Here is a 14,824-nt window from a genome sequence, read left to right on the forward strand (position 1 = left end):
TTTGCTTTGAGCTTCAACATCTTTTATTGCTCCCTTTACGGCGATCCATCGAAGTTGGGGTGATCCCAATAATTAACAGTTTGTTTGTGTATATGTATATATATATATATATATATATATATATATATATATATATATATATATATATATATATATATATATATATATATATATATATATATATATTTTAATATGCTATATATACCATATATAGTAACTTATGCAACAAGTCTTATAACCGACACTTTAGTCACTACCGGAGCGAATGTTTTATTAATATTTCTACGAGCGTTGCGAAAAAAAAAAGTTTTAATAATAATAATTTACTGAGTGGCGTGAATGCAGGGCCATCAGAACTGACAAACGCTAAAATACTTTCAGTATATTAGATATCCACCGAAATATTCTATTCGGTCGCTCCCAAACCTGTGACAGTATTTAGTGAAGCTGACATTTTAAAGTGATACCTTACTCATTCCTGATCAGTGCATATAATTGAATATTTTAGACTAATAAAAGTATCATATCTATTATGAATTGAGTTACAACTGGTTGGGGCACCGGCTCAAAGCCTTGTTGAAATTCTTAACCCACTGAAATGTTTACCGTGATTTATTTGGGGCGTTAGTTTCAATAAATAATAAGGAAGATGCCATCACTAGCATGCGGTGATCCCGTTATTTTTTGTGAATATTGAATGAATCTCGACGAATAGTATATTAAATAACCTCAAATCAGCAGGACTTTTCGTATTTTAATTTTTTGTAAGGTTCTGTAATACTTTATCAATTTAATTCTGTATCTCTATTTGAAAAATAGTTTAATCTATTTAAGCTATCTTATAGTTAGTAGCAATTAAAAATTTATACAGAAAAGTGAATTTTATTTATAGCAAGGAAAAACGGCGCCAAAATATAAATAGAAATATAATCAAAATTTTTTGGTGCATTGATAAAACCATTATTAAATTTTGAAAATCGAAAATTGCGCATATAAAGCGACAAAATGATAATTAAAATTATATTTCAGTTCGCCAAAGCAATTCCATCACCGTTTCAAATAATATTCACCCCATCCGTTTGTTGCAGGTGCCAAAACGTTGAAAAATGTGTCCGTGACAGTGCCAGGCGCGGTTAAAAAATTCGACACAGTAACTCTGCAGTGTAAATACGATCTCGAAGGGGAACCGTTATACACAGTGAAATGGTACAAAGGACAGCAGGAATTTTACAGATATATCCCCAAGGAACTGCCGAGCACACAAATCTTCCCGCTGCCTGGAATTGACGTGGATGTAAGTTAACAACCTATCTTCTTGTAGTTATGGAACTCGATAACGTGGCGGGTGAAAAATTTTCATTGTCAGAAGTGGGAACGACTTGACAAAATTATAGGGAAACGTTTAGCGCAATTATTGTTTAGTTTCTCTCAAGTTTTAATTTTAATTAAAACTAAAGTTATAAAAGGTTTTTATCCAGCGAGTTGGCAAAATTAACGTGGTATAGGTAATAATAATAATAATAATAATAGTAATAATAATAATAATATATAATAAGTAACAATTGCACAGTACCTCTGCCTGCCTGCCTAATGATGGAACATTAGTGTATTTCGCACCAAAAATTCAAATTTTATGTTGGAATTGCTGACATGGAAAGAAGAAGAAAAGGTTAGGAAAAGAGAATGATGGCGGCTAAGTTTAAAAATTTAAAAATGAGCACAAATCGCTTGTTAGGTTGTGTAGAAAACAAAAAGTGGAATGAACGAAAAAGATTATTTATTTCTCACTATAGAATAGTTTTAGTTAGTTTGTACTAGTAGATTCTAAAATCTTGTATATAATCAGTCTTTGTTGCCACAACAAATATTTTGAAAATTACTTTTAAGTCCGCGTTGTACTTTATTGCTCTTTAAGCAGTTTTTGAATTAAGAAACTTCCTATATTTTTCATCTAGTTACCCTATTTCTTTTCCTTTTCAATTTATACTACATTTTATACTATTTATACATTTACAATTTATACTATATTATACTCGATTCATGCATTATTTTAATGCCACATGTGTGTTTAATGAATAGGAGAGAAGATCTAGTTTAGAAGTTGTCTTCTCTGTTTTCAGTTTAACCCTATAGGAAGGGTATGTTAGTAAACATAATAGGAAAGAGTGTTTTCTTTTTGTACCTCTCATTTTGTTGCATGCGAGATCGGTTCTGCCATTGTTGTCATTTTTTAACTGTGAATGTTGGACAGAGAGGAAGATATATCATTGGATATGTCATATAAACAAAGGAATAAACACAATTTTAAAACGTTATGTTGTTTATTTAACTTTTCCGATTTATTATTAAGTTTATTTAAAGAAAAAGACTGTAATTGGAAGAAAAATCATCCAAGGATAGAGATTTAAGAGGATTAAATTTTTAAGATGGTATAAAAGCAAGAAAATGCAGGTCCTAACCTTCAATTTTGTTTTTTTTTGTACTGATGAGACATTGTAAAACAACACAACTGTAAAAAACCACTAAAGTCCATGTAAACTATAAGCAAAATTTCTGTGGGAAACTTAAATTATAAATGTCACTTTACTTACTGACTCTAGATTTTAATTGTAGCTTATAGCACGTGGTATATAAATTGTCTGATATATTGCATAACATTTTTGTGTGTATTAGTTTTTGGGTACATTTTTGCAAAACAACATGAATACGTTCGCTGACATGACCATCGGAATTGACAAGGTAATAATGTATTAAGTTATGTTGCCATTTAATAACTCAGTATAATGCAATGGGCGCAAAACGCGAACCGGTGAATCTGTAGAAAGCTGGTTGGTTATAATATTCTAGCCTTTATTAATTTCCAGCATACGTCCAATTAAGATACATTTACATTGAAGCTCCATAATTAGCGGTTAATAATTAGGTACTATTACGAGCTCTCGCATTGATATACTGAGTTCTTTCAAGCTGGAATGAGTTAGTTATATGGAATTGGTAATTTTTTTTTGTTTCAGCTAAGTAAAAGTACCTCTAACGAGGTTGTTCTACGTTCTGTTCAACCAGAGGTGACCGGCAGGTTTAAATGCGAAGTGTCCACAGACGCTCCAGTGTTCGACACTCAAATTGATTCCAGTTATATGTATGTCGTCGGTAAGTTCAAAATTTAGATATATATCTAGGAAAAAGTATGATACTGAAAATTCTTGTTAACTAAAGAGCAGCCACTGTATAGATTGACGTTAAATCTATACTTATACTCAATTGAATGTACTTTGCTTTATTTACCAGCAGTTTTATTTCGTATTGGTTTGTATGGTACCAAGCTTCTTTATATATTTTTTGTGTTTTTTCTGCTTCCTAAGCTTGTAAATTTTGATCACTACTGTTTCTCTGTAAAGGACGGAGCTCCGGGTCTTGTTATTTTTAAAATTTACTGTATTGCGCTTAGTTCGATATAAAGTTCTGTTGCAGGGCAACTATATTCGCATATCGCTAAAATATAATAAAACCAAACTCCCAAGTTGTACGTAAAATAAACTTTCACGGATATTTCTCGGTCGAGTTCGCCACCCGAACGTAACACCGAATATTTGAGGCGGTGGTTTTTGCTAACAAAGTTCCGAAGTGCAAATTCGCATTACACGAGTCCAATTTCCAATATCGCACAACCGCTGGCAATCAGCCCGCGCTAAGTAGGGTGAAAACTATCCGTATGCGAATGCGAATTTCTTCGTGAGCTCACGGGCATAACTAACTAGGCACCCAGTCGTTTAGTTATTGTTTTCGCAGTTACAGAAGCTAGTTGGACCGACGGCCATTTCGTCTTAGATTGTTGATGATATTAATTTATGTAGTGGCTATAGATATAGCTGAATTAATTGATTCATTTATTATTCAATAAAAATAAATTGTTGCAAAAAAAAGGATATTTCATGAAAACAGCTAGCTTTATACAGCCCAATTACTGATAACTAATAATTAGCAAATTGATACATTTGTATTTAAAATATAACGTTAGACACGTTACTTAGTTTTGGTTAGTTAGAGAACTTGTAAACAAGTTATTTCCTCTGTAATTTTGTATCATTTAATTAATAAACAATTAATGGATAAGCCTAGTTAAACCAAAATCCTTACAAGTGATGAGAAGCCAACAAAATCGTAATATAATTTTTTCAGTAGCGCTTTTATTTGCGTATTTGTTGACGGCAGTGGTGTCCCATCCTAATAGGTTTTTTTTTATCTCCTAACGATTATATAGGGAGTGTTTTTTTGCTCTGAAAATTGTTTGATCCTGATTCGCAAAGAAACACGTCCTTTTTGTTACGAAATAATGTTATTTTAATATTTACCAAACATTATTTTGAAAGCGTTGCTCTCCAGATATTTTGAGTTTCTATGGTTTTCTGAAAATAGCGAAGACCTTCCACCGCGTATCTCACGATATTTTTTTGAAACAATTATATCACTATGCCATGGAGGGCGTGCCTTTGAAACTTCTCGAAAGTTATCTGAAATGTAGGTCTCAACTGGTTTTTTTAATAATGAAGTTTCAAATGCTAAATAACTAAAATATGGAGTACCGCAAGGCTCCATTTTGTGTCCGCTGTCGTTTCTCGTATGTGTGGACTTTTTGTCTGATACTGCTAATGCTAGATCTAGCTGAAAGATATTAATGCCGATAATCTTCTTTTCAACCAAGATAAAACCCAATCTTAAAAAATACCGCCTAACTCGAGGTTAGCGGTAGGGAAGAGTGTAATGTTATAGATGACAAATTGCGTGCACACTATACCGATAAACTCTCTAAAGCTTTTGATATTTTTGATAAGAATACTTTGATGTTACACAAAACTTAGAATTACTAAACCCAAAAATATCGTATGCAGTTCCAATATTGTACCACAGACCATCTTTTTCCAATGCAATTATGCATTTGCCGTGCTTTTTTGTTTATTTTATTCTAAATTCATCAAAACCATGGACAAGTAATAATCACTCTTATAATTTTAGGAATCGCTATCCCGATACCTAGAATATCAAAGTCTATTTCTAATTTTTTAAATTGCACTCTGTGTAATAGACTGTCTCTATTAAAATTCTCTACGTTTGTACCCTCTTGACTTGCTATAATTTGCGGAATTGCTACAAATTGAAGCAATTTTGTAACTTCCCAATTGTTGGTAAATTTTAATTTAAAATAATTATAGGTGGGTTTTGTCTCGAGTGATCAAAATTGATCTATTAAACCCAGAAGATTTAGGAATTTTACGAAAGTTCTTTTCATTCATATTCTCGAGTACGGTTTCAACTATGAAATTTTCGTCGACGTTTAAGTCGAAGAATTAAGATCATTTAAGAATTTTTCCTAAGCGTTTTCTTTGAGTCCTGTTTTGCAGAAAATCGAACAGACGTTCTTTATTATGATGATTGCCATTATTAAGATCGGGTGATTTTGCAAATGGATGAACACCTTAAATTAAATTAATTTTTAAGTAGACCGCTATAGATTAAATGTAAAGAATTTTAGAAATATGAAATTTATGTTTCATCGAATTCATTGTTGCTAGTCGAAAAATAATTGTCTGGAAAGGAAAAATTATTTTGGTTGTTATCAGATAGTCGGGCATTCGTGTATTTGAGTTCATTTATAATTTTAGATTACAAAATTTTAGTTAAACCCTGAATCCATTGTTGTGGAACATTATTCAGAAATGTTTCTATTAAGATTTTATATAAAACAAATGCTTCAGCTAGATTTCGCCCTTGTACTGCATGGCGTACATTTATAAATATATCTTAATTCTTACTAAAGACTATTATTATTATTAGAAAAATATTTAGTTTGTAACGAGCTGGTTTACTTAATGGACTATGGCTGGTGCAGTAAAACTCCATTAGGTTTATTAAATATTCCTAAATTCTTGGTTTAAATTTTTATTTAATTAATGAACATCGACTTTAGACGACATACAGACCAAGGCATGTTCTTTACCACAGCGACAATGCGATAAAATTGAAATTGCAAGATCGAATTAAGTGGAGGAAAAACGTAACAAAAATAGAGTTTTAGCGGAGCGAGTGTTTAATAAACGAGTGAGTTAAAAAGTTTACCGAACCTGTTGCATACTATACTTTTTCTACGACCGTTAGTTTTGGGTTCATTTTCGCAAAACAACACGAATACATTCACTGACATGACCTTCAGAATTGACAAACGTCAAAATTCAAAGCGTGGGAAATATCTCCGAAAACATCAGATTGCTCCCAAATCCGTGCGGAAAATCTCGAAAATGTCCGAAGTGGCTCGGATTTGTGGGAAACGAAACTGACGGGGTAAAGTGACGCTACCCACACGCTAGATCGGTGCGTAATTAAAATCTCTGAATACGAGCCAAAATTGTTATTATTTTGCAGAAAATATGCTAAAATTATGAAAATATATACATCAAAATTTGCATTTTTTATCTTCTAACTTGAAACATTTTAGTTATTTAACGGGCAGTTTCGCTTACTGTTTTGCAAAATGCAGCAATCGAGAATGTAACATCTATTTCCCTATAACTCTTATAGTCACTCGTATCTTTGAAACCTCCAAATTTGTGTACCTTCTATAGTGTTGGGACTTGTCAATTAACCACTCCTTAATTGAATTGTCAAAAAACGTTTTAAATAAACTCTTGCAATTGTTACCCATAATTATTTAATAACTAGGTAACCAAGCAGATTTCGTACTGCCTCAATCAATAAATAAAAGACCTAAACTTTTGCATAGAATAATCTTAAAACAAACAAAATGAATCCATATTTAATAAAAAAGCTCTTATTGAATGAAGCATGAAGTTTTATTATTATTTTCGACACATCATGTTGCTTACTTACAAAACAGAGTTTTCCTGAAATACTGGCTATTTATAAGGTATTAATTTGATATTGACAGGCAGGCACTGTTATGATACACAGTTATTCAATTTAAAGCTTTCTCATAAACTATATATATTTTTTGTTTTATGGTGAGTAAATAAACAAAGAAGACGGTTTTCCGACTTGCGAACACGCGACCTATATATGTCCAGGGAAACTCCAACTCGATTCCGCAAACTTCGAAGGACTGTCCTTGTGATTTATTCATTTATTTATGATATTTATCATCTCCTTTGTATTTTCCTTTTATGATTGTCGCCTCAATGACGTTATTCATCGGCCCTTTCGCAGCGAGTCTTGTCCTATTGCATAGTGGAGGCTGATTAAAGTTACGCAGCATGATGACAACTGATCCCTCTTACTTACAATTTCAGTGAATTTAAAAACTCCGTGGGATAGTTGTCTACGTCATCCTGATTCATAACGGTGTCGACTGATTTGAAGGAAACCAACTGTCCTGGATGAAAATTCTGAATAGTAGCATTGGGATCCTCGACCTCTTTATTTTTCGCCCCCCCATATTGCTCGTTACCCAGCCAATTATGGTTGTTGAATAAGATTCCCTTTTGAGTCTGTGATGTGACAGAAATCTGTTGTAATGTGATGAATCCGGTCGAGGTGTCCTCTGAAACTGTATTATTTCCAATGTCTAACAACTGCTTTCCAAACATATTTGCAGTTTCATCTTGTTGCAAAAATACTTACATGTTAGTTGTTAATTGGAGTATCTTTGCATACTGTAACAAATTCGAATAACTGGAAGAGTCTGACCTACCAAAAATATCTTGGTTGTCATGAAGATCTTTCAACGTTCTGTCCAGTGTCTCCAGTGATCTCTTATCGGTCATTAAACAATTAATTCGCATACTTATAGGACCTTGGGCATTGCGCTAATTTTTGCGATGTTGCGCTATTCCAGTTGAAACCAACGCTAGAGCAACATCATTTCGCGATCTGATCCTTGTAAAAAGCAATGAAATTAAGAACGTTTTTCCAGTTCCTCCAGGAGCATCAAGGAAATAAATTCACAGCTTCCAAAGTATGAAGTAAATTATTATGATTATGTTATAAAATAATTCGGACCTTCGTTCTATTGGATGCAAATTCTCCATTATTCGACGCTACTTTTTATTGAAAATTCTGTTACCCTAAACACTTTACCGATTGGATTGAGTTAACGCATTTCCATTTGTTATCGTTTTGTTATTGTCATTTTTGATTAACCAATAACTGCATTCTCTTCGGGACTCAGTTTTATTTGCGAATAATGCATTGCATTGTCCGCATTGTTTGCGCTCTTTTGCATCTACCGATTTTAACTACAAAAATGCATCCTGATATTACCACAGAATTTATTTTTTTTTTTAACACAACTCTACAAAAAGAACATATCATAAATACATTATATGACAAAAATCACAGCAATGTTCAGTCTTTTCCTAAAACCCGAGGAGAATAAAAAGAATACATACAATCCGTACATACATAGTAAAGGCATCTTTTAAAAAGTTCTATTTTATGCTTCTGCAGTTTAATTTACGACACACAGATAATAGATTTCGTCACAAATTTATACACGAATCACTCAGGTCACTCTCAAAATGAATTGTGAGCTCAATTTCAAAGTTCCAAAACACCCTTAACGTAGATGAAAAATTGTAGTGAAACAATTTTAGTTAGGTTTTTTGTTCCAAAAAAAGAAGACGTCGCTGTTTATTCATGCCTATGGTGCAAAGGGAAATGGGAGCTGCGTATAATCACAATATAAAATGTATTTGCAAAAAGTCCTTTGGAACTCTAACATTAAAACCTTTAATAGACTATATATAATGATATAATCAACCGGTAAAACACGCTTCCAGAACTTTGGAAGTAGTAGACAAAACAATTATTTGAACACTTAGGTATAACGAAAAATATAAATTTATTATGAAATTTTGCGTTACTCGTGAATAGTGAGTGGACAACAATACTACGGCGACAATCGGTATCTAGATCGAGGCCGTTATTACTGACTAACTAAGGAATAAATCGCGGGCAACGAGAAGAATGTCGATTGAAATTTTTCACAGCAAATGTTGGACCATCCAAAACTTATTAGACTGAGATTCTGTGGGAGTGAGGCATTATATCCGGGAAAATATTGTCTACGCCGGGTAAATTTGCCGTCAGGACGAGTTTCTAAAAATAGTTCCCGAAAGATATTGAACTTCATCCCTTGTTTATTTTGAGAACCTTTCTCGCTCCTAAACAAATTCAATACGTTATTTGTTTTGCATTCTTTATAACCTGGACATGTTTCCAACATTTATATTCTCGTGTCGGAAAATCGCCTAATATGTTTCGAACCCATAGGGAGTTTTTTTTGCCGAACGAAATCGATACGCGATGTCCAATATAAAACGCTCCGCTTTCGAAAGAAATCGAGAAATACCCACCTCATTTCTGTAAAAATATATTTACTGATTTCTGTTGTAATTACGTTTACTCATTTATTTACAACATCTAACAACTAAAATTATTGAATTGAATTGAAAATTAGCAATCAAATAAATAAACCAAGATGTAAGTAAATCATTTATTTGAAATGTACATTATTATTAAAGAATTAGAAAACTTTATAAATGGTCGCCGACAATTAAAGTGGGAATCATGAAGGATTTTTGAAGATAACGAATGAAAGAGGAAATACATCAGAAAATTTTAGATTCTAATATTACTTGTATTATTTGACGAGTGAGGAACACTTGAGAGAACAAGCATGGGTATGAGGAAAAAGAGCAACAATGGAGTATCATTTTTTATGTAAAATGGAATTAAAAAATGGCATGGTTATCTATAGGATACGCCCATTAAATAATTTTTGCATTTTAGTGTAACCACTTGTATTCGTGGCGGTATTGTTAAGGTTATTGATTTGAACAACCATTAAATCAAAACATGTGAATGCATTTAGGTGAAAAGTACTTGAAATAATATTATTTGCAGATGACTGTGTCCAAAGGATTTTGAATTAAACAAATGCGGCAGACAATTCCTGCTCCGAACAAAAACTTCGGTATTATCACATGAGTAATTTGCCAGGGACGACGTTAGGCAAGAAAAATTTTTACATAAAACAAAATTTAATTCCAGAAAGTCCGACCAGGGATTTCCTGATTTATGTTTGCGGGTTTGCGGTCGGCAAGACATATGTGACCACTGGACGAGCGACTGTAAATCATGGACAAAAACCTAAATGAATTATTGTACCCATTCGAAGTCTGTACATAAGTAAATGAATTTTAGAAGAAAACGTCAAAATAATAAATTCTAAAGACGTGATCGAGCATAAATTGCGTTGTCGGGTTTGCTCTCGGGTACGTGGTCGGGACTCAGAAATATGGCGTCCCTATGACAAGGCCCTTATTTTTCATTACATAGTATTTAATATCTCCCGAGCCAGATATGCTTCGGATACAAAGAACGTAACAAAAAGAATTAAAAGAATTTCCTGCTGAATATCGTAAAAGTACATATATATATAAAATAAATACTATTTTATTGCATATGAAATTTCAAATCGATGATGGTAAAGGATGGCTAAAATCTAAAGAAAACACCCGATTCCTCAAAAATTAAAAATGAAGGGTTAAAATAGACCACAACGCCGTTTTATTTACTAGAGCAAAACAAAATTTGTATTTTGAAAGCGACCTTTTTTAAGAATAAGAAGTAATTACATAAATTGGGAAACTGCCTACTTCTATTGGTGATAAACAACAAAGTTTTGAACTTTGAACTCTTTTATGAGACTATCTACGGCGCGTTTGGGTTGGTTGTTGGATCAGGTAGTCTTGGTTGGTGTCAAAACACGATTCGCTGTTTTCTGCTGGTCTCCTAGAGGGAACTTGCGATCAGAGAAACAGATCACAAGTGCCCTCTTGAAGCCATTTTATACTGCTAGTTGGGGCAAATAAGATATAATAGAAAAATACCACTTGTTTCGCTGTTCTGTAATAGCTAGTAAAAATGCAATGTGGCCGGTCCAGTTTGATTTTCTTTTTTCTGGTTAGTCCTGAACTATTTGTAGCAACGTTTACGATGTTATTCCACTTTACGATCAAAACTTTATTTTTAGTGGATCGTATGCTCCTTTATTTTTTTTATCAGATTGCAATCAGTCAAACGATTTTTGCTGGGAGTTCCGGTTGCTCGTGAATTTCGTGTAGACAGTTCTTGCAATAATCGCGTGGTGGTGATAAAAGGCTTATATGTATCAGGCATTTCTGTATTTGTTCCTTACGCAGTAGCCATTACAGTCGGCACTAGATATTGTTCCCACCCAAAACTTGAACCCATAACCAGCGGGCTTCCCTTTGATAAATTGTTTACACCCGTGACGTCTAAAATAGGATACTATTGACTCGCCAATACTGTGATGCTGTCGGATTTGGCAAAACAATTGACATTTTTTGTTCAGCATCGTATTCAGCAGATGACCTTTGGCAAATTTGAAGTTTTTTGAAATGTTATCATTGTCACAGCAATGGAAGTTTGTCTCTCGAAATTGCGCAGCTACCAGTTCGTTGCGAGTATCTTAACTCTTCGCCACACATACATCAACAGTAGATCACCAAAAATTGCTTTGTTTTCGTTAGATTGGATTTTTTTTTGCAATGTATTAATTGGTAAATAGAAAAAGTTCTTAAAACGGCGATATAAAAAAACTGCAAAAATAACTGTTATGGAGAAAAGTTTGTACGCGATGGGCATACAGCTTCAAACGTCTTGAGTATAAAGGGTTCTGTAGGGTCTTCTTCATTATCATTTTCTAAATAGTCAAGTTCAGCTTTGACTTGCAGTTGGCGACCTGGGAAATTGTTGACATTCACGATATATTTGTCTCCTGAGTCTTCGTCCGTCACGTCCTTATATTCATTTACAGGTGGTTGGAGAGCGATCTAAACTTCGGCTGCATAAGATCATCTGGTGTCGAACCCCTAAGAAAAAAAATATTTGTATATGCCATATGTCTTTTTTTTAGAACGCTTTAAAGATTCCACAAAAAATAACAATAATCGCACATGTTGCTATGCCAAAATACTAACCACCACCGAAAACAAGAGACAATCAGCTTATTGTGTGCTCTCTCATATAGGGTATTGATCATGATGATGACATCTATGCTCAAAAACGCGTAGTTTATGAAAATACCGACTTGACTGGTTACTGGTGACTGGTGTTTGTTAAAGCTAACATTTCAAAGTGACACTTTGCGCATTCCTGATCAATGTATAATTGACTATTGTAGAATTTTATTGTCAGATACGAAAGGAGGCTAGATGAAAAAAGAAACCGAACAGAAAATTTTAGAAAGGAAATTGCAGTCTGACAAATTAAATAAATGTCGCGACACTGATTCTTATAACATGAATTGATACCTAAAGTAAATATTTTTATCTGCACTATGATAACTGTGGACATGTAAAGTTTTGGTTTTACTATCTAACCAAAACTGCAATAGTCGAATTTTATTGTCAGATACGAAAGGAGGCTCGATGGAAAAAAAAACGAAGAAGAAAATGTTAGAAAGGAAATTTCAGTCTGACAAATTAAGTAAATGTCGCGACACTGATTCTTATAACATGAATTGATACCTAAAGTAAATATTTTTATCTGCACTATGATAACTGTGGACATGTAATGTTTTGGTTTTACTATCTAACCATAACTAAACTATGTACAAAATAATTTAACAATAGATCAAGAAAAAACAATCTATAAGGAATAGTTATTGTTATTATATAGCTATAATCCAAATTATAAAAATCGATTTAGTGCATAGGCCCCTGTTCCACTAAAACATTTTGAATTCTTAAAACAATATACAGATTAATTATTTAAAACAGCTAGTGAATTTGCAGTTTGTATAATTTGTAAATTTATGCATTGAACTGAAAATACTCAGGTCCTATGATGTTCACAAGAATTTGCACAACAAATAGGAACGACTGTGAGCAATAAGATCAGAAACGATTTAAAATGCCCCACAAAAAACTATGTTAGTGAGTTTCAACAAGTTTCTATGCAGTCAATTTAAATTTAAAAGTGGTTATTGCTGCCGTCATAACCGAAAACAAATGCAAATTGGCTTCGCCCCCAAACAATGATAAGCTGTTTCAAGTTGCTCGCATACGTTAGTAGCGTGAATTGTTATTTTCTCTAATTGCAATTCGGTGTAATTACTCAAGTGAATTCTGTATGTGCGGAATTTGCATATTCATCTACAATGAGGGGGTGTTTCTTAGTTTTAGAGCAATTTAAAAGGTGACATAAGTTATAAGGTAAAAAATTTAGTTGCTTTGTTAGTTGTGATTTTGATTGAAATGAATAAAATTCTCTTACATCTTTATTCCAGTTGATAATAGTATATTATACAACAAATGCGGTAAACGGCATTTGACTCACGAGTTTATTTGACACGAGCGGAGCGAGTTTTTAATAAACGAGTGAGTTAAAACGTTTGCCGAACGTGTTGCATACTATACTTTTTCTACGGCCGTTAGTTTTTGGGTACATTTTAGCAAAACAACACGAATACATTCACTGACATGACCGTCAGAATTGACAAACGTCAAAATTCAAAGCGTGGGAAATATCCGAAAACATCCGATTGCTCCCAAATCCGTGCGGTAAAAACGAAACTGACGTGGTAAAGTGACGCTTCCCGCACGCTAGATCGTGATTAGGTATTTTACAGACGGGAGTAGAAAAAGTACATTATATACTTCAGGGCTCGTTTTATATATATCATTTTTAGTAAAACTATCGTTATTTAGTTTTATAGTTCTGGGAAAAAGGATTGTGTGGGGTGTTAGAACTTTTGGCGACTTCTATTGGGCATCTGATTCCATGTATAAAACAAGGACGACTGTCAGGACCAAGCATGGTTCCTTGCGGAACACCAAATTCTATTAAATTCGCTTTAATTTGCAAACTATACACCGTTCCGCTCTACGAAGCGCAACTTGAAATCCACCTTAAACCATGAGTATACATCATTAACATAAAGAAAACATACGGCTGTCGATTTCTTTAAAAATGTGCTCTGTGAAAACCAATTTTCCGGGACGCGACACCGCGTCCATGATGGAGTTTTAAATTATCTACCTAAATTTGTTCAAGCGATCAGCGCCCACGACGTAAAATTGAATTTGCATTTTTCAATTAGGAAGGGATTGGCATTTTATAATAACATCTATAGTATTTTCAACTTAAGTGGTTTGTACGACGACTGTATCAAAGTTTATATCAGGATGCAAACAGTAGACAACAGTAAAAATATTTGCTTGTTTAGTTTTTTGTTATACCAGATATACCAGGAATACCTAGTTGATAACCTGCTTATTGTTTAGACTTAACTTTCGAAATTCAGTACATTTTATCCCCATAGGAAAGCCTTGGAATAAATCACAATTGAATGATTTTGCTTCAACATCAACTAATTTAAAACAAAACAAAGAGCAATTACAACAAATGCAAAATGCGGGTTAGGTGGAAGATGACGGAAACATTTTGAGAATTGCAAAAACAGTTGCAGTTTTGTTGCAAGTTACGGATTTTAGCTAATATTATACCCAGGCAAATTATAAGGACAGCAGAATTCTTGCTTGTTAAATAAAAGGCATCGTCCATTGTTCATTTTCCTCGTCGAGAAAATGTGAGTCGATCCGCAATAACACCTCGATTCTAATACCTGCAACTTCAATCTGATGCACACTTTATACCTCTCATGTTCTTCCGAGCAGACGGTAAATCCAATTTTCAAGTGGAATGTAATGCTTAAAGGGCAACTAACCAAGACGGATGTTGTGCAATGATCCCGGAAATCAGCGCGGTCCCAAGGATAATTTCCGTT

At 33.5% G+C, this 14,824-nt stretch overlaps 1 protein-coding gene across 2 annotated transcripts in view; it reads left to right on the top strand.

The window, feature by feature from the left end:
• Positions 1-14,824, top strand: part of LOC132696031 (uncharacterized) — a 249,135-nt gene that overhangs the window by 162,764 nt on the left and 71,547 nt on the right. For both annotated transcript variants that reach the window (XM_060660565.1, XM_060660566.1), the window contains exons 2-3: positions 1,089-1,294; positions 3,015-3,150. In XM_060660565.1, coding sequence (XP_060516548.1) covers positions 1,089-1,294; positions 3,015-3,150 — 342 coding nt within the window. The remainder of the gene's footprint in view (positions 1-1,088; positions 1,295-3,014; positions 3,151-14,824) is intronic.

This window comes from Cylas formicarius, unplaced genomic scaffold (assembly GCF_029955315.1).
Source record: "Cylas formicarius isolate icCylForm1 unplaced genomic scaffold, icCylForm1.1 PGA_scaffold_1__22_contigs__length_36826433, whole genome shotgun sequence".
Lineage (NCBI taxonomy): Eukaryota > Metazoa > Arthropoda > Insecta > Coleoptera > Brentidae > Cylas > Cylas formicarius.